The sequence below is a fragment of the Bos grunniens genome, chromosome 1 (assembly GCF_055505025.1).
Source record: "Bos grunniens cultivar Pamir isolate PY7600 chromosome 1, Bosgru_T2T1.0, whole genome shotgun sequence".
Lineage (NCBI taxonomy): Eukaryota > Metazoa > Chordata > Mammalia > Artiodactyla > Bovidae > Bos > Bos grunniens.
Window position 1 is genome coordinate 99,608,756 of NC_141165.1, and position 25,734 is coordinate 99,634,489.

A 25,734-nucleotide genomic window follows, 5' to 3' on the forward strand; every position below is an offset into this window, starting at 1 on the left:
CCGCCCCCGCCCCACCCTTTGCCCTCTACCTCCCCGTGACGTCGGCTCATCTCCCCTCCTTCGGTCCCTCCACTTGGTCTGGCTTAGCTCCGCCCCTTCCACTCCCTCTCCTGCCTCCTAAGATGGCTACGCTGTTGCCGGGCCCGGAACCGTGGAACCGGGTGAGGATCCCTAAGGCAGGGAGCCGCAGCGCAGTGACCGTACAGAACCCGGACACGGCGCTAGGTGAGTGAGGCGCCGCGCTAGGGGCGCAGGCTTTTCCGGAGGAGGCGTGGAGCCGGCGCACGTGCGCGCGGGGCGGGACTTCCGGAGCCCGCGGGACACTGGGAAGGGCCGAAGGGTGAGGGGCTTGGGAATTTGCGAATGAGGCTCGTGGGGGCACCTGGCTTTACAGTTCTTCGCTGGATCCCCTGTGTCTATCGCAGGGCCTGGCAGGGGCACCGAAGGCTCGCGACTCAGCACCGCACCGAAATGGGGGAGAGGGGCGGACACAACTGGTGTCAGGGAAAAGTGCTGCCTGGGAACCCTGCGTTTCACTCAGCCACCAAGAGGCGTGGTTAGCCCTCTGTCTCTGCCGCGCTCTGCCCCTGAAGGGCTGCGGGTCGTCACTCAAGCACTCTGCAGTTAAGCCGCAATTTTCCTGAGTCCCCTGTTCCTTATCTGTAAAATGGAGTTAGTTTTCCCTACCTATCACCAGGTTTTTGGGAGGATCTAAATGATTTCATTTAGGAGAGCGTGCTCTATCAATGTTTGAATGGCATTGCGATTATTAGGTAGGTGGCGCTGGTGGGAAAGAACCCACCTTTCTTTAGGTGGAAGTAAGAGGCACAGGTTTGATCCCTGGGTCTGGAAGATCCCCTGGAGGAGGGCATAGCAACCCACTCCAGTATTCTTGCTTGGAAAATCCCATGGACAGAGGAGCCTGGCAGGCCGCAGTCCATAGGGTCGCACGACTGAACTGACTTAGCACGCACACAGGTCAGTAAGAACTCGATTGAGGGATTGAATCCTGGCTTTTCCCTCTGCTGGAGCTGGGGTGAGCAGTGGGCAATGTCTAATGTTTCTGGGCCTCGCTTATTTTCAATTGGGAATAACAATAGTACTTTATTCATAGAGCAGTTCTGAAAGAGTATTATAGAGTAACAGTATAAAGTATTATTAATATAAAGTAAAGTGAGTATTATAGATTAACAATATAAAGTATTATTAATATAAAGTAAAATGAGTATTTGGAACAGTGCCTGATATAGTAAATAATGATCAGTTCAGTCCAGTCCAGTCGTTCAGTTGTGTCCGACTCTTTGCGACCCCATGTAATGCAGTAAGCCAGGCTTCCCTGTCCATCACCAATTTCCGGAGTTTACTCAAACTCATGTCCATTGAGTCGGTGATGCCATCCAACCATCTCATCCTCTGTCCTCCCCTTCTCCTCCTGCCTTCAATTATTCTCAGCATTAGGGTGTTTTCAAATGAGTCAGTTCTTCGCATCAGATGACCAAAGTATTGGAGTTTCAGCTTCAGCATCAGTCCTTCCAATGAATATTCAGGATTGATTTCCTTTAGGATGGACTGGTTGGATCTCCTTGCAGATGATAGCTGTTATTAAGTATTTATAACTTATCATCACATTCCCCTCTCCAACCATCCATCCTGCCCCATTTACAGATTAACATTACCCCTTCCTCTGTTCAGAAATACTTTTAACAGGATTCCTGTTAGGCATGGAAATTCACCAAGTCTCTCTCCACCCCCAAGGCAGCTCATTTCTGGCCTCAAATAGTTGGGATAGTAAGAAAGAATCGGTGATGCCATCTAAACATCTCATCCTCTGTTGTCCCCTTCTCCTCCTGCCTTCAATCTTTCCCAACATCAGGGTCTTTTCAAATGAATCAGCTCTTCCCATCAGGTGGCCAAAATATTGGAGTTTCAGCTTCAACACCAGTCCTTCCAATGAACACCCAGGACTGATCTTCAGAATGGACTGGTTGGATCTCCTTGCAGTCCAAGGGACTCTCAAGAGTCTTCTTCAACACCACAGTTCAAAAGCATCAATTCTTCGGCGCTTAGCTTTCTTTATAGTCCAACTCTCACATCCATACATGACTACTGGAAAAACCACAGCCTTGACTAGACAGACCTTTGTTGACAAAGTAATGTCTCTGCTTTTTATTATGCTGTCTAGGTTGGTCATAACTTTCCTTCCAAGGAGTAGGCGCCTTTTAATTTCATGGCTGCAGTCACCATCTCTGGTGATTTTGGAACCCAGAAAAATAAAGTCAGCCACTGTTTCCACATCTATTTGCCATGAAGTGATGGGACCGGATGCCATGATCTTCGTTTTCTGAATGTTGAGCTTTAAGCCAACTTTTTCACTCTCCTCTTTCACTTTCATCAAGAGGCTCTTTAGTTCTTCTTCACTTTCTGCCATAAGGGTGGTGTCATCTGAATATCTGAGGTTATTGATATTTCTCCTGGAAATCTTGATTTCAGCTTGTTCTTCCTCCAGCCCAGTGTTTCTCATGATGTACTCTGCATAGAAGTTAAATAAGTAGGGTGACAGTATACAGCCTTGACGTACTCCTTTTCCTATTTGGAACCAGTCTGTTGTTCCATGTCCAGTTCAAACTGTTGCTTCCTGACCTGCATACAGGTTTCTCAAGAGGCAGGTCAGGTGGTCTGGTATTCCCATCTCTTTCAGAATTTTCCACAGTTTATTGTGATCCACACAGTCAAAGGCTTTGGCATAGTCAATAAAGCAGAAATAGATGTTTTTCTAGAACTCTTTTGCTTTTTCAGTGATCCAGTGAATGTTGGCATTTGGTCTCTGGTTTCTCTGTCTTTTCTAAAACCAGCTTGAACATCTGGAAGTTCACGGTTCACGTATTGCTGAAGCCTGGCTTGGAGAATTTTGAGCATTACTTTACTAGCGTGTGAGATGAGTGCAATTGTGTGGTAGTTTGAGCATTCTTTGGCATTGCCTTTCTTTGGGATTAGAATGAAAACTGACCTTTTCCAGTCCTGTGGCCACTGCTGAGTTTTCCAAATTTGCTGGCATATTGAGTGCAGCACTTTAACAGCATCATCTTTCAGCATTTGAAATAGCTCAACTGGAATTCCATCACCTCCACTAGCTTTGTTTGTAGTGGTACTTCCTAAGGCCCTCTTGACTTCACATTCCCAGATGTCTGGCTCTAGGTGAGTGATCACACCATCGTGATTATCTGGGTCATGAAGATCTTTTTTGTACAGTTTTTCTGTGTATTCTTGCCACCTTTTCTTAATATCTTATGCTTCTGTTAGGTCCATACCATTTCTGTCCTTTATTGAGCTCATCTTTGCATGAAATGTTCCCTTGGTATCTCGAATTTTCTTGAAGAGATCTCTAGTCTTTCCTGTTTATTGTTTTCCTCTATTTCTTTGCCCTGATCACTCAGGAAGGCTTTCTTATCTCTCCTTGCTATTCTTTGGAACTCTGCATTCAAATAGGTATATCTTTCCTTTTCTCCTTTACTTTTAGCTTTTCTTTTCACAGCTGTATGTAAGGCCTCCTCAGACAGCCATTTTGCTTTTTTGCATTTCTTTTCCAAGGGGATGGTCTTAATCCTTGTCTCCTGTACAATGTCACGAACCTCCGTCCATAGTTCATCAGGCACTCTATCAGATCTAGTCCCTTATAAATTTCTCACTTCCACTGTATAATCATAAGGGGTTTGATTTAAGTCATACCTGAATGGTCTAGTGGTTTTCCCCACTTTCTTAGTGTTTGGTGTACCCTAAATGACTCTGCAAAGTATTCATATGAAAGATTCTTAAAATCACAATAAAATGTGATATGATATACATTCTAGTTTAATAGATGTTTTCTTAATGATTTCATGGGCTTGATATCTGTCACCATTTTCCTTCCTTCCTATGTCATTTCTTACATACTTAGAAATGTTTAATTATGTTCTCACAGGTGAAGCTGATTGTGGTGGTATAGATTTCTTTAAAACAGATAAGGAAGGTTGCTTCTTTCAGTGTATTTTTTGTGTAATATACTTAATGTAGAAATGCATGTTAAGTCTTATTACTAAATATCTCTGCATTAGACCTTTGCATTGCAGCTATAATTAAAGAATGCTGTCGCATTACATTGTCACTGAAGAGCCGAACCTTAGATGCAGAGACAGATGTATTATGTGCAATCCTTTACAGCAATCACAACAGAATGGGCCGCCATAAGCCCCATTTGGCCCTCAGACAGGTAAGGAAAGAGCCCTGTATTTAAGAGAAAACATTTTTACTTGGTGAAGATGGAGATCACACTGCCACTTAACTTTTGTTATTTAAGGAAATTGAAGTAAATTACTTGTGATTTACTTGGGCTTTCCTGATAGCTCAGTTGGTAAAGAATCCACCTACAATGAAGGAGACCTTGGTTTGATTTCTGGGTTGGGAATATCTGCTGGAGAAGGGATAGGCTACCCACTCCAGTATTCTTGGACTTCCCTGTGGCTCAGCTAGTAAAGTATCTGCCTGCGATGCGGGAGACCTGGGTTCGATACCTGGGTTGGGAAGAAACCCTGGAGAAAAGAAAGGCTACCCACTCCAGTATTTTCACCTGGAGAATTCCGTGGACTGTCCATGGGGTTGCAAAGAATTGGACACAACTGAGTGACTTTCACTTCACTTTCACTTTTGATTTTTAAGTGTTAAGCCCACAATCACATGTGAGCTTTCATTTTTTTTCCCTGAAAGCATTTCAAAAAACAGTCTGTATTAGAAAAGAACTATGTTTGATTCTTTCCCAGTCTTGTTTCTAGTAGGTAGATAATTATGAAAAATTTTCATTATATACAATCTAGAACAAATTACCACACCTTTGTTTACTTTAAAGATGGAGTGATTTGATCAAAACAAAGTGTTGGATCAAGAAACAATTTTCCTGAACATAATCAAAATCCCCAAATCATAAAAAGAACAAAGTTGCAATTTACTTATTGTGGTGGTAAATAATCTAATTGGGAATATATTAAATGAGTATATAACAAGTTGTGTAAAGTGTTTTGTGTATCTTTTGAAGTTTAAGACAAAATTGGGTCCTTCTAGCTCAGGGATTACATACACAGAATAGAGCCTTCTAAGTTAAGTTCCATATATGCTCATTTATTTGCTCATTCATTTTATTAATTCTCCAAGTATTTTTGAAACTTTCTATGTGCCAGGCACTGTGCTTTGTGCTAGGTGTATGGCATAATCTCCAACCTTAAACAGATTCATTTTCTTTGGTAAGTTTTCCACTCACATTACTTAAAGCAAAAAAGATGATTTCTTTACCAAAGAAAGATTTGCGATTATGGTTTTTCCTAAGTTTTCTTCTCTGGAGCAGGTTTTATCTCCTTCTGAGTCTTTAACTCCAAAACCAAACTTGTTATCTCAGATTGAATATACGTATTTCTCCTCCGGGCTTCCAGGTTGTCCGGGCTTCCAGTCAGAAAAATTTGGTGTTCTGTTTTCTCTGCTCTCCCATCAGGTTAACTGATCAATTAACACCTTCTCTGCATCTAGTCTCTTTTAGTTCTGGCTAAACTAAATTTTGAAACCTTGTCAATTTTTTGTTGTGTTGTAATTCTGACTGATCTTTCCTCCTTCAGTCTTTCCTCTACTGTGGCATGTTCACGTGTACCAAATCCTGGTTAATCATCCTAAAACACAGCTTAATTTTTAATGGTTCTCCATTGTCCCCTGAATAAAGAGCAGACCTCTTAGCTTAACTTAGCAGATCCTTCCTGATCTGTCCTCTTCAGTTTTCTTAGCTCAGGCTTCTCTGTGGTCTTCATCATCATATATATTGTATTACAAGCAGCCTGAACTCTTTGTGAGTCTTCCTACTCACCACATTGGTTCCCTCCTCTGAGCCTTTGCTTACCTGGTTCTGTATGTTTATAATGCCCAAGCCCTCCATCACTTGATCCTCATGTCTGCAGCACTTACGGACAGTAAAATTTAGTACTTAACAATTTACTGTCTTGTTTTAATAGTTTCACTATTAGAAATCATGTTACTTCAGAAAAGTTTATTAATACAATCTTGAGAATAATCTTACATTTACTTTGGTCCTCTTTATAGCACCAAGCACATCCTGGCATATAGTAAGAAAGAAAGAAAGAAAGAAAGAGAGAGAGTGAAGTTGCTCAATTGTGTGCAACTCTTTGCGACCCCATGGACTATAGCCCGCCAGGCTCCTCCATCTATGGGATTCTCCAGGCAAGAGTACTGGAGTGGGTTGCCATTTCCTTCTCCAGGGGATCTTCCCGACCCAGGGATTGAACCTGGGTCTCCTGCATTGTAGGCAGTCGTTTTACCATCTGAGCCACCAGGGAAATCCAGTCACTGGTCATAACCTGATCTGAGAAATTTATTTGGCTGCATAAATTTCAAATTTTTAACCAGAAGCAACTGCTTTGGGCTACCGGTTTCTTTACCCTAAAATATGGCATTCTGTGTATTTCTATACTTTGTATTCAGTGTATTACTATACTTTGTATTCTGTGTATTACTATACTTTGAAATTTTGAATTTGTTTTCGTGTTCACATCAGTGGCTTTGCCTCTGTTACACATAAACATGTGAATTTGAGTTGGTCTTCCCCTTTCAGGTTGAACAGTGTTTAAAACGTTTGAAAAACATGAATTTGGAAGGTTCAATTCAAGATCTCTCAGAGTCATTTTCTTCTAAGTAAGTAGTCTAGTTGCTTTGTAATGGGCTTTGTGGTGGGCTGGAAACCTGGTGTCTTACTGTAACCTCGCTTTAGACTTCCTTCATTATTGTTTGAATATAACCAATTATACCTTAGCTGTACAAATTTTATTTTAATAAAGGGCCCCTGGTATCTGTGGTAACCTCCCTCTGTTGGCTTGTGGGAAGGAACAGTGTGACACTGAAACCTGGGTGATGATAAACTATTTTGAAACATAAGTGTCAGTTAACTTCAGTGAGTCATTATTAAACATAACTACCTCAATTGAGCTTAAAGCAATTCTGTACTTATTATATAAGTGTTTTATATTTAAGAATGAAAGTAACATACTTTTCTATTTTTGTCAAGTGAAAATCAGCCTATAAATACCAAAGCATGTGTCATCCCCAGCCAACCAGTGGTAGAACTGGTGTTGATGAAGATTCTGGGGGCCTGCAAGTTGCTGCTTCGCCTGTTGGACTGTTGCTGCAAGACATTTCTGTATCCTTGAATCATCTAAAAAACGGTTTTCTGAACTTCAGTTGTTTGGATGTATTTAATGGGCTTCTCAGGTGGCTCAGTGGTAAGGAATCCACTTGCTAATGAAGGAGCCACAGGAGATGCAGGTTTGATCCCTAGGTCAGGAAGACCCCCTGGAGGAGGAAGTGGCAACCCACTCCAGTATTCTTGCCTGGGAAATCCCATGGACAAAGGAGCCTGTTGGGTTACAGTCCACGGAGTTGCAGAGTCAGACATGACTAAGCATGCATGCAGGGATGAATTTAATAGTATTTCTGTTTGAAAGCTAGGGAGTATGTAGTTTTTCATATTTTCAAAGTAGGAGTTATAATATATGCAAATTCTTAAAATTTTGCTCTTTGGTCTTCTCTTCCTGAGAAGTGCCTGAAATAGCCATTGCCAGGGATTTCTACCTCTATTTAATATGTATTATCCTAAAGGCATTGACAGTTAGAAATTCTTAATCTTAAAAGCTAATCCTTAGAAACCAAGTTTATTAATGAAGTCTCTAGCAGAGTGTATATTACTTTTTTTAAAGCTTCAATGACTTAAGTAGAACATGTTTTAAGGCTTTAACTCCTTCAAGAAAATTCTGCATTCTGTGTTTTTTTTCCCCATAAATGTAACACAACAAAACATAAATTCCTTTGATTCTGTTTCCCAACTTTAACTTGATTCTTCAGCTTGACTGTGAAACATCTAGGTTTGCAAGAATTCATTATTTTAAACCTTGTGATGGTTGGGCTCGTGAGCAGGTTATGGTATGTATGTACGTACCTTTGAAATCCTTCATTTCTTTCTCATTTCTCTAACTCAGACTAGGTTTCTTATTAGTAGTCTTCATATTTGCTTTTCCATGGGATGTTGAAAGTGCAGAAATTCTGTTTTTTCATTTGATCAGAGTTTATTTGGGATGGATTGGGAAGCTAAGTGTTGATAGTTATGTCAAAAGACTAGGCTTTGAATCTGAATCCATGAGATCACTTCCACATTAAACTAAACAAATGAATTCCTAGGATTAGCAGCTGGAACTAAAAAAAAAAAAGGTTCCTCTAATCATTCAGCTGAGCCATTTAAAATGAAGGTGTTCCTGGGCAGTCTGTATCATTCATTTGTTTCTGCCACTAGATTTCTAATACTTAATGGCAATGACCTTCCTTATGTTTTCTAAATTCCTTTCTTCCACATGAACCACCACTGCTTTTTGAGCCATAGCTACTGACGTAAAGAACACTGGTAATACTAGTTGCAAACCAAAGAGAATTTCCCTTGCATCTCACAATATATATTATGGAGCTTATCTGATGGATAATCAGATTCAAAATCTGCCCATTTGTGATTAGCTATAATTTGAATGGAAACAAAAAAAGGAAAAATTCTTTCTAATCCTTAATTTTCTATCTTAATCTGGATATCTCAAGTACTATTTTCAGTCATCCTATTTTTTATTCTGCTTGTTTTTAGAGCTAACAATGTTAGAACTACTTATCGTATGTTAGTATGGTTATCATGTTAGTAATGTTAGAATTACTAATCAATGTCAAACTGTATTATTCTTCCCTACAATGAAAATAGCTTTGATTTTTTAATTTTAATAATACATGCTTATTTGAAGAAACTTTTAAAAATAGAAAAAATTCAAAGAACCTGAAATTTGCCTAAAATCTTATCCTCTAGATAAAACCACAGTTAAGATTTTGGTGCACATCCTTTGAAATATCTCTCCATGTAGTACTGTATTTGGTTTTATATAACATTTTGTACTTGGATTTTTCTATATAAGCTGGACTAAATCTAGCTTTTTGCAAGTATCCACTGTAGCATTTTTTTTTTTTAAATCTATAGTGGCAGACTGATAAGTGTTATTTTCAGCTTTGAATCTGTTATTACATAATCTGCAAATTACAATTACTGGCTAATTCATGAGCTCCTACTTCTTTCCCTAGGGTTCTGTATAAAGATGTTTTAAAAAGGCTGGTTTCCTTATATGAACCATTGTTTGGATTACTTCAAGAGGTCTCCAGGATTCAACCATTGCCTTACTTCAAAGGTTTTACCTTTCCTTCTGATATTGTTGAATTTTTAGGAGAGCCCTATTTTGAAGTCTTTAAGAAAAAAATGCCTACAGCTTTTGTAGCTAAAGGAGTAACTAAACTGCTAAATAAACTATTTTTAACAAAAGAGCAATCACAGAGGTCAGGTGAAGAAACTTTACTTAGAATTTCTGAAAAAGCTAAACAAATGAAGATCAATATACAGAATCACATGGATCTTGGACAACCAGTAAAGAGTAAGAAAATCTTAAAAGGTAATTTGCTTTGATATGGCTCATACTGTTAAACTCTCTTAATTTTAACTCACATTATCTTTAGAGAAGTATGGTATTAATAATGTGTTTTCTAAGCTTGAGCATGTTAAGTTATTTCTTTCTGTTGTAGCTTCATAGTTCTTTGCTTGCTTAACTCCCTTTGTTGTCATGTACTTAAGAATTTGTTGATTTGAAAATAGTATGCCTAATTTTTTTATCTGTGATCTATCTCCACAGAAAAGTCATCAGAATTTGATGTGAGAGCTTTCTGCAAACAGCTGAAACAAAAAGCTATTCAGGTTTGTCTGGCTTATTTTAATATAGCTTATGATTTCTGCTAAGTGTAGATGCCACTTACCAAGGACAGAGGCTGAATCTTCTGGTTTTGTCCTCGGCTCTAGGCATAGTGCCATCTTAGTTCTCAGTCTGCTTCTGAATGAGTAGAGGCATTTCCAAGGGATCTGAGTGCATCTAGTTAATTCAGTTAATAGAATGCCTTCAGAAACATTTTACTAAGGGTTTTGCTAGAATTTTAAAATGATCCTAGGATCCACCATAGGAGTGGATCATACTGCAGCTTAAGAATATGGGCTTCGAAGTCAGACAGATGGTTTGCGTCCTGGTTTGTAGTAATTTGTGACCTTATGTAAGTTTCTTGACCTGTCCATACCTCCATTTTCTAGAAACAGTATGCACTTCATAGGGCTGTGCCAGTTTTAGTACATGTGAAGTATGCAGCACAGAGTCTCAAGTGTGGTAAGCACTTACTTGATGTTAGATGTTAGGTACTTCCATCGTCACTACCATCATCTTCTATCATGAGGCTTCTATTTCTTTCTATCAGCGTTAGAGCTGTCCGTGTTGACCTCTCCTCAGCCAGTGTCTGTAAACTCTGTGTGTTCTGGATCTGACACGGATAAGAAGTTCTTTTACTCTCTCTCTTTTCAAAGTTGTTTTCTTCATGGGCTATTTCTTCCATTCTATTCAAAAATTCTTTTCTAACAAGTCAGTACTTTCTTGAAGGTTTACAAGGATTCCAGCTTGCATTTATATTTTGTCCAGTTTACAAGTTCTGGAAGAAGGTGTCATCATCACCATAATACTTATACTGCATTTACTCTTTGCCAGGCATTGTTCAGAACTCTTTATATGTGTAAATTCTTATAATCCTTGCAAAAGTCCTGTGAGGTAGGTGCTGTTCTTTCCATGTTTCAGATGAGAAAATTAAGGCAAAGAAAGGACAAGAAATTTGTCCAGGCCAGATAGCAAATATGGGGCAGAACTGGGATTTGAACCAGGCAGTTTGGTTTCAGTCTTTGTCATTTAATATTATTTGTTGTTGTTCAGTCGCTAAGTTGTGTTCGACTCTGCAACTCCATGGGCTGCAGCACACCAGGCCTCCCCGTCCTAAACTATCTCCTGGAGTTTATCATTACACCAGTCTCCAAATAGTTTCATCAGCTCTCTCAATAACTATAGCTCTGTGGCTCCTGAAACTTTCTGCAGTCCATCACTTGTTCCTATGTGAGCTGGTTCCAGCATCCCTCTTATTTATGACCAATCACTATTTTATTTTTAGCATTTAGCACCAATATGCTTAGGGTGTTTTTAGGTCAAACTTTTATGGATCACCAACACAAAGATTGATAGGTCTCTACCTTCTACTACTATTACTTGTTCTTCTCGAGAAGGAGAAATTTGCAAGAAACTAAGTTTTGAACGGAAGATGGAAGCAGACCTAGTAGGTGGCGTATTTCAGTAAACAGAAGTAGTTGATAAAATGCAAACTTGACTTCATACAGAAGAATGAAGTTGAAGAGACAGAGGTGCCACATCAAAAGATGGTTGAATTGGAATTGGAAATATTGCTCAGTTAAGCATTTTTAACATACATTCAGCAGTCATCTGCATTTCCACATTTATCAATAACATTTATGACCCTTCCTTGAGGAGGTGATGAAAAACAAGCTGTGGTAGTCCAGCATTAGAGGAAAAGGGCTTTTCAGTGATTTTGTCTCCCACCAGATAGACTTTGATCCATACTTAATTATGTGGAGTGTTATTCTTATGTGTAGGTTAAATGGGCTTCCCTGGTGGCCCAGTGGTTGAGAATCCACCTGCCAGTGCAGGAGAGGCAGGATGGATCCGTGGTTGGGGAAGATCCATGGAGAAGGAAAGGGCCATTCTGGTCTTCTTGCCTGGGAAATCCCATGGACAGAGGAGCCCAGCGGGCTGTAGTCCATGGGGTCACAAACAGTCAGACATGACAGAGAGACTAAACAACAGCAACACAGGTTAAATAAATATGTATGTAAATATTTATATTGTTACTTGTGTACAACTGAATTTAGCTATAGATGGAATCTGTTGTAGCACAGAGGGGGAAAAATCGTATTAGTATCAGTGAATAAACATTTTTTTAAGCAAAAGGAAAGGAATTCCCTGGCAGTCTAGTTATTAGGACTCTGTATTTCCACTGCAAGGGGGCACCATTCTGATCCCCAATGCCAGGTGGCACAGTCAAAAAAATTTAAAAAGACAAACAGAAAGCATAGGGAACTGGAAAAAACTTTTTCCTTCTTTTAAAAAGATGTATTTTCAAATGTTGATAGTGTGTGAGTCAACTTCTCTCTCTCATTATATGTCCGTAACAGATCCAATATATTTTTCTCATCATTCCATATTTCAGGAGAAGAGCTTTGAGTTTAAATATTCTCCATCCAAACTAAAGGCAACCAAAGATTCTTCTCAGAAAGCAATAGGAACTCCCTGTGTAAAAAGTCTTGTGCAAAGATTCCGAGAGGCTGAGACTTTCACACAACTTTCTGAAGAAATCCAAATGGCAATTCTATGGTGTAGAAGCAAAAAACTGAAGGCTCAGACTGCCTTTCTGGGTAACAAACTTCTTAAAAGTAACCGGCTTAAACATGTGGAAGCTCAAGGCTCTAGGTAGGTATAGTATAAAAATTTTATTCCTTTACTTCTTCTGTTATCTTTCAAGGCAAAAGTATATATATTCAGCCTTTTTAATGTCCAGTACCCTGGGGACTAAAGTTGGGGTATATACTCAAAGTGCAGTTTTGTTAGCTACTTTTATTGGGCAGAGCTAAATATATATATCATTGGGAGGAAGTAAATTTGGTCAATTGGATTTACTCTTCACCATTCCATCCTTTTATTCAAAAAGTATCAGGTATGTCTGTGGTATGCTAACCTGCAGATACAACTATGTGTAAGACAGATTTAATCTTCATGGAGTTCTGCCTCTGGTAGGAGAGATGGCCCGTCTGCCCGCAGCTTCAGTGGGATGAGGGTGTGAGAGCAGAAGATGCTTCCTCCTACAAGGCCACACACCAGAGTCAGCGTCAAGTAATTTCCATGCACAGGAGCTAGACTCTCCATGTACCGCTTCATCCTTTTGTGGTGCTTACATTCACAGCACTGCTTAAGGATGGTTATCTTTGTGAGCCAATATTGCTTGAAACAATACATGAAGTTAGATATTTTAGGGCTTTATGTTTTTACTGAACAAATAATAGATGCCTGTGGTAACAATTTGAGACACAAAGGGCCATAAAGGTCCTCATTCCCCCTTGACGGGCGATTACTGACCACTTTTTGCGTATCCTTCAAGAACACTCTGTGCATCCACCATAATTTCTTACTATATTTATGGACATGTATCTATTCAGGGCTTTATAATGGTTTCCATGGATGTCACTTGGTCACACCTTCTTAAATTTTAAAAATTTATGGAAAGACAATACCTGTTTTAGTAAAAAATATGATATATACTGAAGGTTTTATAGCAAGTTTTGACTGAAGCTGTGGGAGAAGTTAAGAATTTTTACATTACACTCTAGAGTGGAAGCTCAGTCTAAAATGGAGCTGTTCTGTTCAAGATTCTGTTTCAACTCAGGGGTAGATGAGGCAGAGATGCTAATTAAAAGTTAATCCAGAGGGTAACAAACTGGTGGTTATTTGATTAAGCCATTATTCTGCACCCCACAAAAATGCAGTGCTCTTTCATTCTGCCCTGTTTTGATGTTTTAGTAACACGTTATATTTGTACCACATTTTAAGTGTACTTAATGTCCACAATAACTGTGACACAGGTGGTGGTATTCACATTTTATAGATGAGTTAATAAGAGGATTTTACTCAGGGAATTAGAGATGGAGATCTTGAACTCAGTACAGATCCTCTGATTCTTCTGTTTTTTCATCTATTTCCATTTCAGTTGGGAAGTCCACCTACCCTCTCCTCACTTAAAAATTACCACTTACAGTAAGACAAAATTGGTTTGGAAACAGAGATCATGGATTACTGCGTTAAAATGGGATTCCTCAAAGTTCCATATTGGTTTAAAAAGGAAGAGGGTACAGGGGGAGGTACAGACTCATGCTAATCGTTTGCATTCTGACCATCACAGTGAGGCAGTTAGCAGGGCACCAGTGCGCCTTGTGGCAGGGTATCCTACTCAGAAGCAAAGTACCTAACAACCAGCCATTTGAGTTCGGAATCCCCAGATTTGAAGATAATATGAATGCTGTCGTTTTGCCTATGTCGGCATCCCTGTCTTCTCATTTTACATAAACTCCCTCTTCACTTTGATTCCTTTTTCCTTGTTCATTTTCTGTTATTATATTGAATATGAAGTCGTTACTCCAGAAATGGGGTGATGCATCCTAGTAACTTTTCTATTTGTAATTCATTTTTTCCCCAGTTCCAATCCTATTACATTGTGAATAGGTTAGCAATTATCAGGAAGTAGCTCTGGCACTGAAATATGGCAGTATCTCACCATTCAGCTGCCTTGCTAGTTGTAGGAACTACTTTACTGTGGAAGTGTAATGGGGACACATTTGCCCACAGTCTAAATCAGAGGGAAGTTGTGCTCTGAAAATGCAGACTGGATATGAAGCTCCTATTTCCATGTTTTTTCCTTATGATTCTGGAAATTGTACGGAGGCATAGGACATATATTTTAGTTGGAAATTGGTAAAAAGGAGACAAAATTTTTGAGAATGTTTTTCTGCATCTTAACAATCTAATTTCTTCTGTCCTTTAAAGTTTGCCAAAGAAGCTACAGTGCATAAAAACATCTATTTGCAACTGCCTTCTTCACGGCTTAGGTATGAAAACTTCAAAGCATCACCTGAGACAAAGAAGATCACAGAATAAATTTTCACTGAAAGGAAGGAAACAGAGAAAGTTGCAGTCGACTCTTTTAAAGGAAATCCAGCAGCCCCCTCAAGGGACTCAGAGTGCTACGGATGTCATTAAAGGGAGACTCTCAGATTCTACTGTTCGTAGGACTGATCTGTACCCTAACAATAAGCAAGTGAATAGGAGAGTTTCAAATCCTGTCATACAAACTAAGGAGACACAAACTCATGAAAAGCTTACAGAAAGCAATGAAAATGAGACAGATTCTTGGACAGTGATGCAAGGAAATAAACATAATACATCAGGAACCACTAAGGAGACAGACGACATTGATGATATTTTTGCTTTAATGGGAGTTTAGAGGCTCATATGTGAAACTTTTAACCAGTTGCTCCAGTGTTCTGCTGCTTTAAGTAGAACAGCTGAGATGTGGAAAGATCTGGAAGTACCACTTGGACTCAGAGGAGCTGCTTTAGTACAGCACTGTACAGCAGTTCATTTTAGTTCAATAAATGCTTACCATAGCTTTGTGTCATTTAATCGACAAATATTTGACTATTAGTCAAGTTCTTACTTAAGACCTGAGTAAATTAGGTTTGTAAAACTTACATTGTGCCTTAGGTAAATGGGATGCAGGGGTGGGAATCACCTAGAAGGTCACTTTGACCTTAATGGCTCCACTGTAGCTAAGTGCTCTTCTGAACACCAAGGTTCGTAGCTTTTAACAGCTGTACTGCCTGTCTTCTGTATGTTAGAACTGATCATCAGTTTTGCCACTAAGTGTATTAGCAGGCAATGGTTACAACCATTATTTCATTTGTTAACCTTATCTCATAGGAGGGCATATTAAAATGCTTTTGGAATTATCCAAAAGTTTGTAGGGGACCTTGTTTATTAGGGTGCTAATTGATTGATTCCAAATATAAATTTTTTTCCAGAAAGGATATAGAGTGACTGACGGTTATACACAAAGTAGAACTAGGTGAGAAAGTTAAAAAACTAAGGAAACACAAAACCAGTCAACCTAGAGAGGCTAAAAATAGATTTATAATTGGTGCTGATGCTATCACCTGGTATTTGTATGTTGCTCATACAATTGCTCTGAGAAGGTAAATCCTACATATTTTCAAATAATGATGCGAAGTTTGAAGTTTCATTCAAATATTCTAGCTTTCTTGAATTAGGTTAATAAGCTATTTTTCAAGCAGGTTGTAGGCTTAAATTTTATGTTTATATATAGTAATTTATACAATGCCCTAATATATCCTGCATCTTCCTCAGTCATCCTACCATTTTTAAAGTTTCCTTTTTGTTCTTTATCTGGCCTTTTTCTTTCCTCATCTGTTTTCTGTATATTTTCCACTTACTTACTATACCATTGGTTCTCAAACTGTAGGGATGTCTTGAGAATCACTTGGTGGGGTTGTTTAAAATGCCGATTTTGAGTCCCTTCCAGAGATTGATAATCATGGCTAGGGGACAGGATCGGAAATCTGCATTTTAATACGGGGCTCAGGTGATTTTGATGCAAGTAGCTCAAAATGCAGTTAGATAAACACTGGTTTAGCTCCCTTTCCTGAAGCCTTGCTAAGTCAATCTCTAGTCACTTTTTATTAGTTTATATTTCTCCTGGTTTCCTACCAAGTGGTACAGCTACTTGGTACTTTAAAACATGGACAATACCGAGGAAGTCTCCTTCATGACAAGTCTAGAAGTAGCCATCAGCTTCTAAGATTCAAGATCCAATCCTGCTTCTGCTTTTATGTGCATGTGACACTAATCATGTGCAAACAGCAGGCTTCTCTGGGCTCAGTTCCTCCATCTGAAGTGGTATTACTGTCCAATAATCATAAACCTGTACAGCTGGAAGAGACTTTGGAGATCACCCTTTATTGTATACAACAGAGTGGTTCAGTGAATTGTCTAAGGAGGTGAAACTGGATTAGACTAAAAGCCTAGCATTTTTTTCCTATTTAATTAATGTTCCTTTGGAGTATGTTTATCTCCTTTTCCCATCTGCCCCTTAAAATTCTGGGAAAAACAGTAAAGAGCTTCATGTGTCCCTAAGTTGGTAAAAATAAGGAACATGGTATTCTGTTTTTTTTTCCAAACAAATTCACATGTTTTAAGTTTTAAATTTACAAAACCATAACTTACCCAGTAAATTAGAAAATAATCGTTAGCATCATCATAGTAAATACCAATTTAATCCCTTCTGGTGGCATTAACACACTCTGGTCATTTGTCAGAGCAGTGTGGTAGACCTCTCATGTGTCACTTCAAATCTTGGCCTCTTACTGCAGCCACTACTATCATAACCAGTCTCAAGCAGGACTGGATGACCTCACCTTGCCTTCGTGCCTCTGACAAGCTATAGGACTGCTTGGCATTTGGGTATACACAACTTGCTAATCCCCCTTCAAAGACAATTCAGAGGCACATTTCATAAGGTTCTACAGATCCCTCAAGATCAAGCCCTAGAGCTATGTTGTTTCCAAGTCAATGAATCCTTGATTGGCTTTCCTTCCATCTGTTTCATTTCCCCTTCATTCCTGTTCCCTGGAATCACATCCCCAATAAACTACTGGACACAAGCTTTTGTCTTGGACCCTCCTTTTAGGAGAACAAAAGCCAAGGCTAAGACAAACTGTACAGTAACACTGGCAGGCAGAAAGATGCCTTTTAAGATAATTTTGTTGTTACTATCAATATATATTTCACTTGGTGAATGCCCATATTAAAAGTTTTTTTAAAATCACTGCTGGTTAGAATAAACCAGTAGTATTAACTATAAAACTGAAAACATATTCAGAACTGAATTTTCTAAAAGTCAAAGTTGTTTTATAGCATTAATTTTTTATCCAATGCTATTGCTATAACATTTTAATATACAGCCTCACTCTGAAAGCTAAACCACTTGTATGACTAGGTCAGTAACACCTTCATAAAAATATTTTCCACTAACATTAGTCCAAAGTAAGGCTTTATCTTTCCATTCTGAATCCTAATGGGAAGACTCCATTTCTAAACTATCCCATCAACTGTTTTTTCTTGCCCTGTGCAAATCAACTTTCATACCTAAAACTTTCTTCTTTGGTCTTAACCTAGATAAAATGTTACTTCCTCCATGACAGGATGTATTCTGTGATAAACTTGAATTGGTTTTGCTTTACAAATATATGTAATAAATAGATGTTCTTTTCATATTTTAATCTTCATAGCTTCTGAGGTAGAGTTACAAAAGAAGTTCAGAAACATCCAACGTATAATAAGTATCAGAACTGGAACTTGAATTCTGGTCTTCTGATTCTGAACCCTGTGAAAGTGACTGACCTCAGTCTGAAATAAGTGGTGTTTCCATTATGGACTGATTGAAATTTTATCAAGAATAATTTTTGTTATATTCAAATGATGTCTCCAAAAAAATGATAAGTTATAGCCATACATATAAAGACCCTGATGCTGGGAAAGATTGAAGGTAAAAGGAGAAGAGGGTGGCAGAGGATGAGATGGTTAGATAGCATCACTGACTCAATGGACATAAATTTGAACAAACTCTGGAAGATAGTGAAGGACAGGGAAGCCTGGTGTGCAACAGTCCATGGGGTGGCAGTCAAGACACAACTTGGTGACTGAACAACAACATAAGAATTTACCTTCAACCCATCTATCAGTGCTTAACAAAAAAGTAGCCCCTTTTTACCTAGTGCATTGTAATATTTAAAAAAATAGAGTAATAGATATTCCTTTAAAAGACAAAAACCCAATAATATGGCAAACCGTCACCTACACACAGTAGGGGCTACCCTGATGGCTCAGACAATAAAGAATGTGCCTGCAATGCAGGAGATGCAACTTCAATCCCTTGTCAGGAGGATCCCCTGGAGAAGGGAATGGCTACCCACTCTAGTATCCTCGCCTGGAGAATGCTGTGGACAGAGGAGCCTGGCAGGCTACATACAGTCCATAGGGTTACAAAGAGTCAGACACGACTGAGTAACTAACACTCTATCATCTACATGGTAGGAAATAGATTTTCATTTTATGGACTTCTATATGGTCTTGTTTGTCAGTTTGTTAAAAACTGCTGGTATCTCTTCTAATGAACAGCATAACTCAATCATGTATAAACCTTTCTGCCCCTATAGGCACAAATTCATTCTTCCTTTGGAAATATGCAGGTTTTAAAGCTGAAGTGATCCTTCTGCAAGTTACAGATACACAACATTTAAAACAATGTTGAAATTCTGTCTTTAACTGCAGTTGGCACAAACAATTTTGAATCTTCAACTAAATTAGAAGCCAGTAGTCTTAAGATTTCCTGTTATATCTGCTATAAAGCATCTCAGCAGATGGATTCCAGAATAGGTCATAGCACTGTGAGGGGAAAAAAAAAAAAAGATCATTTTCTTCCTTACTTCAGAGGTAGTAACAGATCTGAATTCACCTAACTTAAAATCTATTTACAAACTCCTGTGAGTTCTGGGTGTGAAACAGGATGTCTTAATTTGTCATACCTTTCCTCTCTTCCTCAGCACCTCTTGTAATATTTTAAATCTGGTGATCACATCATCTGATCTATTTCCTTCATGATTCTAAAAACTTCGTATCTGCTATTTTGCTTTTTATTTTCCAGACCAAGTTATTATTATTGTGGTATAACTGACATACAACATTAGTTTCAGAGATACAATGATTCAATATTTGTACATATTGCAAAATGATCACCACAATAAGTCTAGTTACACCTGCCACCATTTATAGTAAACAATTTTTTTTTTCTTGTGTTGAGGACTTTTACGAAATACTCTCTTAGCGACTTTCAAATATGCAATACAGCATTACTAACTGTGGTAACTATATTGTATATTATACCATCCCCATGGTTTATTTTATAACTGGGAGTTAGTACCTTTTGACCTTCACCCATTTTTCTTACCCCCAAGCTCTACCTCTGGCAACTACGAATCTCTTCTCACCTGAGCTTATTTTTTAATATTCCACATGTAAGTGAAATCACACATTACTTGCCTTTCTCTGACTTACGTCACTTAGCATAATGCTCTCAAGGTCCATTCATGTCTTCTCAAATGGCAAGATCTCCTCCTTTTTGGTGGCTGAATAGTATTCCATTTGTGTATACATGATGACCCTTGAAAACTGTGGATTCAATCTGTGTCTATCCACTTACATGTGGATGTTTTACAATGGTAAATACCACAGTGGTACATCCAGTTGGTTGAATCCAGGGATTTGGAGGAAATACGGCTATGGCAGGTCAACTATAAGTTATACTTGGATTTCTGACTGGGCTAAGGGTCAGAACCCTTAACCCCTCACATTGTTCAAGGGTCAACTGTACAGTACCACATCTTCTCTGTCCATTCATCCACTGAGGGACACTTGTTTTCAAATTCTGACTATTGAAAATAATGCTGTAATGAGCATGGGGGTACACATATCTTTTCAAATTAATGTTTTCATTTTCTTCACATGTATACCCAGGAGTGTAATTCATGGATCATATGGTAGTTCTATTTTTAGTTTTTTGAGCAATCAATACTGTTTTCTTTATGGACGGCACCAATTTACATTCCTACCAACAGTACACAAGGATTCCCTTTTCTCTATATTCATGCCGAAACTTATGTCTTATCTTTTTGATAACAGCATTCTAACAGGTGTGAGGTGATACCTCACTGTGGTTTTGATTTGGATTTCCATGATGATTAGTGATGTTGAGGATGATTTCATGCACCTGTTAGCTATCTGTATGTCTTTGGAAAAATGTCTATTCAGATCCTGTGTCTATTTTTTAATCTATTTTTTTTTTTTTTTTTTACCATTGAGTTGTATGAGTTCTTTATATATTTTGGATATTAACCCCTATCAGAAATATGACTTGCAAATATCTTCTTCCTTTGATTAGGCTGACTTTTCATTTTGTTGATAATTTTCTTTGCTGTGCAGAAACTTTTAGTTTAATATAGTCCCACTTACTTTTGGAGTCAGATCCAAAAACTCACCACTTAAGAGTGATGTCAAGGAGCTTACAGCGTAATTTCTTCTAGGAATTTTATGGTTTCATGTCTTACATTCAAGTACTTTTCCATTTTGAGTTAATTTTCATGTATGGTGTAAGATAGTAGCCTAGTGTCATTCTTTTGCATGTGTTTGTCCAGTTTTTCCAGCACCATTTATTGAAGAGACTGTCCTTTCCCCATTGTATATTCTTGACTTTGAAAATTAACCACTCATATATGCATGGGTTTATTTCTGAGCTCTCTATTCTGTTCCACTGACCTATATATCTGTTTTTATGCCAATACCATACTGTTTCATTACTACAGCTTTTGTGACACAGTTTGAAATCAGGAAGTGTGATACCACCAGCTTTGTTCTTTCTTAAGATGGCTTTGGCTATCCAGGGTCACCTGTGGTTCCATATAGATTTTCAGACTATTCTGTTTCTGTGAAAAATGCCATTGGAATATCTTCTATTTTGCTTTTTATTTCCCAGACTAAAATTCTGATCTCTTTAATTTGTTCTTTTTGTGACAAAGATTAAATGACCATAATAATACAGACTTTTCATGATTAAAAAAAAATCACTGTCACCATTATTGTGTCTATTATTGATCTGTCTTACTGTATCTATCCATATCCATATCCGTTCATCCATTTGTCAGCATGGAAGTGAAAACATGGTTTCTTGGGATACACAGACTTTTATGAAGACACTATGACTTTTATGGATGCAGGTATGGTGTATATGCGGAGAAGGCAATGGCACCCCACTCTAGTACTCTTGCCTGGAAAATCCCATGGATGGAGGAGCCTGGTAGGCTGCAGTCCATGGGGTTGCTTTGACTTCACTTTCACTTTTCACTTTCATGCACTGCAGAAGGAAATGGCAACCCACTCCAGTGTTCTTTCCTGGAGAATCCCAGGGACGGGGGAGCCTGGTGGGCTGCTGTCTATGGGGTCGCACAGAGTCGGACACGACTGAAGTGACTTAGCAGCATGGTGTATATGGGGGCTTCCCTGGTGGCTCAGAGGTTAAAGCATCTGCCTCCAATGTGGGAGACCCAGGTTTGATCCCTGGGTCGGGGAGATCCCCTGGAGAAGGAAATGGTAACCAACTCCAGTATTCTTGCCTGGAGAATCCCATGGACGGAGAAGCCTGGTGGGCTACAGTCCACGGGGTCGCAAAGAGTCGGACACGACTGGGCGGCCTTTACTTACATGGTGTATATGTGTATATAAACAGGTAAAATATTCTCTGCTGTGTTGCTAATTCTCTTTGATAAAGCTGCCTCCATACTGATTCTCAATTATAACTGAAGTTACACATGTATGGTTTAAAGAAGAGATACAAGTTGGATAGTCTACACACTAACTATGGCACCATGAACTCATTTGCAACATTTTTGTCAATTCATGATTTTCTCTGTCCTAAGAATCAGTTCTCATTTGCATGAAAACCACAGAAGCAATTATATTGTGCCTACTTATATATTTCTTCCATACCAGTTATAAAAACAGATTGATCCCAGCATCAAACTTTAGGGGCCTTTCATCAGTTTTATTTCTCTAACTCAGTTGGGGTAGAGTTCAGACATGAAGGTGAGCACTTAAAATTGTTGCCACCAGGCTTAAAGGCCAAACCTTGCTGGACTACATGTCTACCTACACTTCCACCTTTCTCCTACCAAGATCATACAGGAAGAGGAGGAAATAAAACCTGTCTTATTTTATAATAAGTATTCTATAACTAGGTCGAATTCCCTTTTGGAGGATGTACTGGGGCTTGGTCAAGGAAATAAAAGCAAGGAGTATAAATAACTCTACTATCTGAATTGGGTTTTGAGAACTATAGTCTGACAACTTCCTGTATGTGGTCAGTGTGGTATCCTGAACGTTGAAGTTCTTGAAAGCTAGCACCTCCTGTGTGTGTCTCAATTCGTAAGACCTTGAGAACTGCGTGGCTTCTGCAGTACCTTAGTCACTTAGTCAGTATGGTGGCACAGTATTCAAAGGTCATGCAGCAGAAAATGTCAGCCTATCTAAAGAAGCGAACACCTCTAAAAAGTACTGAGAATCTATTAGTCCAGCTTGTTGGCCTGACCTTGCCATTGACTGACTTTTGGGAAGGAAAGAAACTAATTTTATTATGTGGTTAATATGTGTACATCAGTCACAATATATTTTATTTAATCCTCCTAACCACATTTTTCCTCAAAAAATGAAATAAGTTGCTTTAAAAGCTATTGCCAAGAAGTAGAGGAACCATGCAAAACCATGGCTGTCTGACCCTTGAGGTCCATGCTCTTTCTATATCAGCAAATGCTTCTCTGAAACTCCCTTCACTTCTCTGACCTGTAATGTATCTGTGAAACAGAGATGCTTACTTTGTGGATCACTTAAGTGTTTAGAATGATCTAGTGACATAACCTGGAGAAGGAAATGGCAACCCACTCCAGTGTTCTTGCCTGGAGAGTCCCAGGGATGGTGGAGCCTGGTGGGCTGCTGTCTATGGGGTCACACAGAGTCGGACACGACTGAAGTGAATTAGCAGCAGCAGCAGTGATATAACCTCCCCCAAGACCATCTGTTTTCAGATGGCTCTAGTTCTTAATGTCAAGCCACAATAGAACTTGACTGAACTGAGAGTATACAGCTTAAAGCAGTATGAGACTACTGTTTGATCACTCCCTTGTTTTGAACACTATAATTCTAACACTGTAGCTCAAGACAACCTTGTCAGTTTTTCCCCAGCCTCATTATATTATTAAACTCAGCCTAAATGGCAACCCACTCTAATATTCTTGCCTGGAGAATCCTATTGACAGAGGAGCCTGGTGGGCTACAGTCCATGGGGTCGCAAAGAGTCGGTCACGACTGAGCGACCTTACTTACAGTCAACTAAAACTTTTTTTATTCCCAATAAATGCAGCTGTTAGGCCATCATTTGCCCATCTTGTGTTTATTTTACCTTTTTAGCTGAAGTCTCACTTCCTTCTTATTAAACATTTAAAAGAAAGCAATTATTTTTCTGAGACAATGCTCAGGGCTCTAAGAAGAAACAGGATTTCATTCCTGCCCATAGGAGTTTCCACTGTATCTATCAGACACAGACAAATGAACAGGATAAATACTTAAATGTAAGTCAAGGGGGAAAAGCATTTTGTAGAAATGAATAAAGACAGACTTCGACTGCATATTCATACAGACAACTGTGATCTGGATCGATAGGAACTATAATGACTGCTTAGAGGAGAGTTTCATGTAATTTCTTGTAGGAACTATCATAATGCTTTCCACAAAGAAGTCAGAGTCAGAAAATCACACAGGAATGGCACTGTATTTCTGCTATAATACAGGTTACATACTGTATCCAAAGTGTACACTGAAAGTAAAAACTCATGTTTCATTGCTAAACCACATCTAACAAAAATTGCTGGCTCAGGAAATAACCATCCTGTCTGCTGCTGCTGCTGCTGCTAAGTCGCTTCAGTCTCGTCTGACTCTGTGTGACCCCATAGACGGCAGCCCACCAGGCTCCCCTGTCCCGGGGATTCTCCAGGCAAGAACACTGGAGTGGGTTGCCATTTCCTTCTCCAATGCATGAAAGTGAAAAGTTGCTACCAATGCTTAATTCTAGCTTATATGAAGCATTTCTTTCCTACATATGGTCCTTTAAAAACAAAATTCTTATCCTTTACAGCTTGATGTAGTCTAGGGTTGAAATAGGCTGAAGTAGAAAAATCATGAAGATACTACAGGGAAGATTCATCAAGAATCTGCAGACAGAAGAAAGAATAGAAGGGAGGAAAAAAAGTGTTGATAAAATAAAAGCCAATAAATTATGGCTAAGTGCAGAGTCTTCTAAACTCCTCTAATCTTAAAAGGATACCTCAATTTCAGAAACACTGATTTAACGCTAAAGGTTGTTAACACATAAAGTTATATGTTAGCATATAAAGACAATTCAACTCTTACCTTACAGGGAACAACTGAGGAAAACATCCTTGTGTTTTAGTGTCAACAAATTTCTGGATCTGAAGCACTTGTTTTAAAAGATGTCCCTTGGAAGGTTTGTCAATTTTTGTTAATACCATCTGTAGGAAAACAAATATTTAAGCATTAGAAATAAAGTACAGTGGACCTTGAGCAACATGGGGTTAAACTGCAAAGGTGCACTTATATGCAGATATTTTCAACAGTAAATACCACAATATTACATGATCTGTGGTTGATTAAATCCATGGATATGGAGCTGCCAATATGGAGGAACCATCAATACAGAAGAACCTTGAATAGGAAAGGCTGGCTGAAAGTTAAACTTGGATTTGCGACTGAAAGGAGGGTTGGCGCCCCTAATTCCCATACTGTTCAAGGGTCAACTGTTATTTCTTAATATACAGTTTTATACATTTTAGTTACAAAATTTCAATAACAACTAGGTAACCTATGCAAGTTTCTTAATTTCTCTGTACTTGTTTCCTCATCTATAAAATAAAAGCAATACTTTCTAAAGGAGCTGCTGTAAAGATTAAATAAATTAATGTATGCAATATAGAAAGCATATGCTATGTGTTTGCTGTTTAACCACACAGGGCCATATATCTTGGATTCAAGACCAGTGAAAAGAACCCTGGGGCCATATTTGCCATTGCTATACACCAAATGTTTCATGTGATTACTATTTATTTTGTGGTCTAAGACACAGAAGTATTATTAGGTTGATACACATAAAACTGCTGATTTATAATCATTTTTGAAATACTGAATTGTTCTACCTTGTACGTTAAATTTAACGAAAAAATTAGAAATCAGGCTATTTGTAGGTTGTAGCCACTGTAGTTATATTCCAACTTAAATAAAGTTATACTCCAAGTAACCCTAGAATTTACTAGGGTTAACAGCAAATATAATACTTTAAATAATTTACTTACTCAAAGACAATTCTATACTAGAAAAAGGTCAAGGCATGATGATTACAAAATTAATTAAA

At 38.6% G+C, this 25,734-nt stretch overlaps 2 protein-coding genes across 17 annotated transcripts in view; one reads left to right on the top strand and one right to left on the bottom strand.

The window, feature by feature from the left end:
- RMP64 (ribonuclease MRP subunit p64) lies at positions 1 to 15,265 on the top strand. 8 transcript variants are annotated; one of them, XM_086406262.1, is made up of 10 exons: positions 108 to 225; positions 426 to 773; positions 4,092 to 4,246; positions 6,641 to 6,720; positions 7,091 to 7,222; positions 7,924 to 8,001; positions 9,187 to 9,548; positions 9,786 to 9,847; positions 12,238 to 12,497; positions 14,622 to 15,265. In XM_086406262.1, the coding sequence occupies exons 2-10, from the start codon at positions 755 to 757 to the stop codon at positions 15,076 to 15,078; spliced, it is 1,605 nt and encodes a 534-aa protein (XP_086262388.1). In that variant the 5' UTR covers positions 108 to 225; positions 426 to 754; the 3' UTR covers positions 15,079 to 15,265. The 8 variants fall into 8 exon arrangements, with proteins under 8 accessions (XP_086262400.1, XP_086262371.1, XP_086262399.1 ...); XM_086406274.1 differs by lacking the exon at positions 426 to 773 and having other exon boundaries at positions 1 to 225; positions 7,924 to 8,009; XM_086406245.1 differs by lacking the exon at positions 426 to 773 and having other exon boundaries at positions 14 to 225.
- GTPBP8 (GTP binding protein 8) overlaps positions 9,437 to 25,734 on the bottom strand; it is a 23,161-nt gene continuing 6,863 nt past the window's right edge. For 3 of the 9 annotated variants that reach the window (XR_015165618.1, XM_086406328.1, XM_086406322.1), the window contains 2 exons: positions 24,720 to 24,838; positions 9,437 to 10,455 (listed from right to left, as the gene is read on the bottom strand). Coding sequence is in view for 7 of the 9 variants with exons in the window: in XM_086406328.1 (XP_086262454.1) it covers positions 10,395 to 10,455; positions 24,720 to 24,838 (180 nt within the window). In the remaining 2 variants the exon portion in view is untranslated. Of the gene's footprint in view, positions 10,456 to 11,848; positions 12,887 to 15,046; positions 19,095 to 24,062; positions 24,521 to 24,719; positions 24,839 to 25,734 lie in introns of those variants that run through there. The other 6 variants (XM_086406323.1, XM_086406299.1, XM_086406324.1 and 3 more) reach the window with 4 other exon arrangements.

What these genes read in the sequence shown, in the direction of transcription:
- RMP64 (XM_086406245.1), top strand. Translation starts at nt 123, where the DNA reads ATGGCTACGCTGTTGCCGGGCCCGGAACCGTGGAACCGGGTGAGGATC. An exon ending in GAGTAAGAAAATCTTAAAAG is followed by an intron (nt 9,549 to 9,785) that starts GTAATTTGCTTT and finishes CTATCTCCACAG; the next exon opens with AAAAGTCATCAGAATTTGAT. An exon ending in TGAAACAAAAAGCTATTCAG is followed by an intron (nt 9,848 to 12,237) that starts GTTTGTCTGGCT and finishes TCCATATTTCAG; the next exon opens with GAGAAGAGCTTTGAGTTTAA.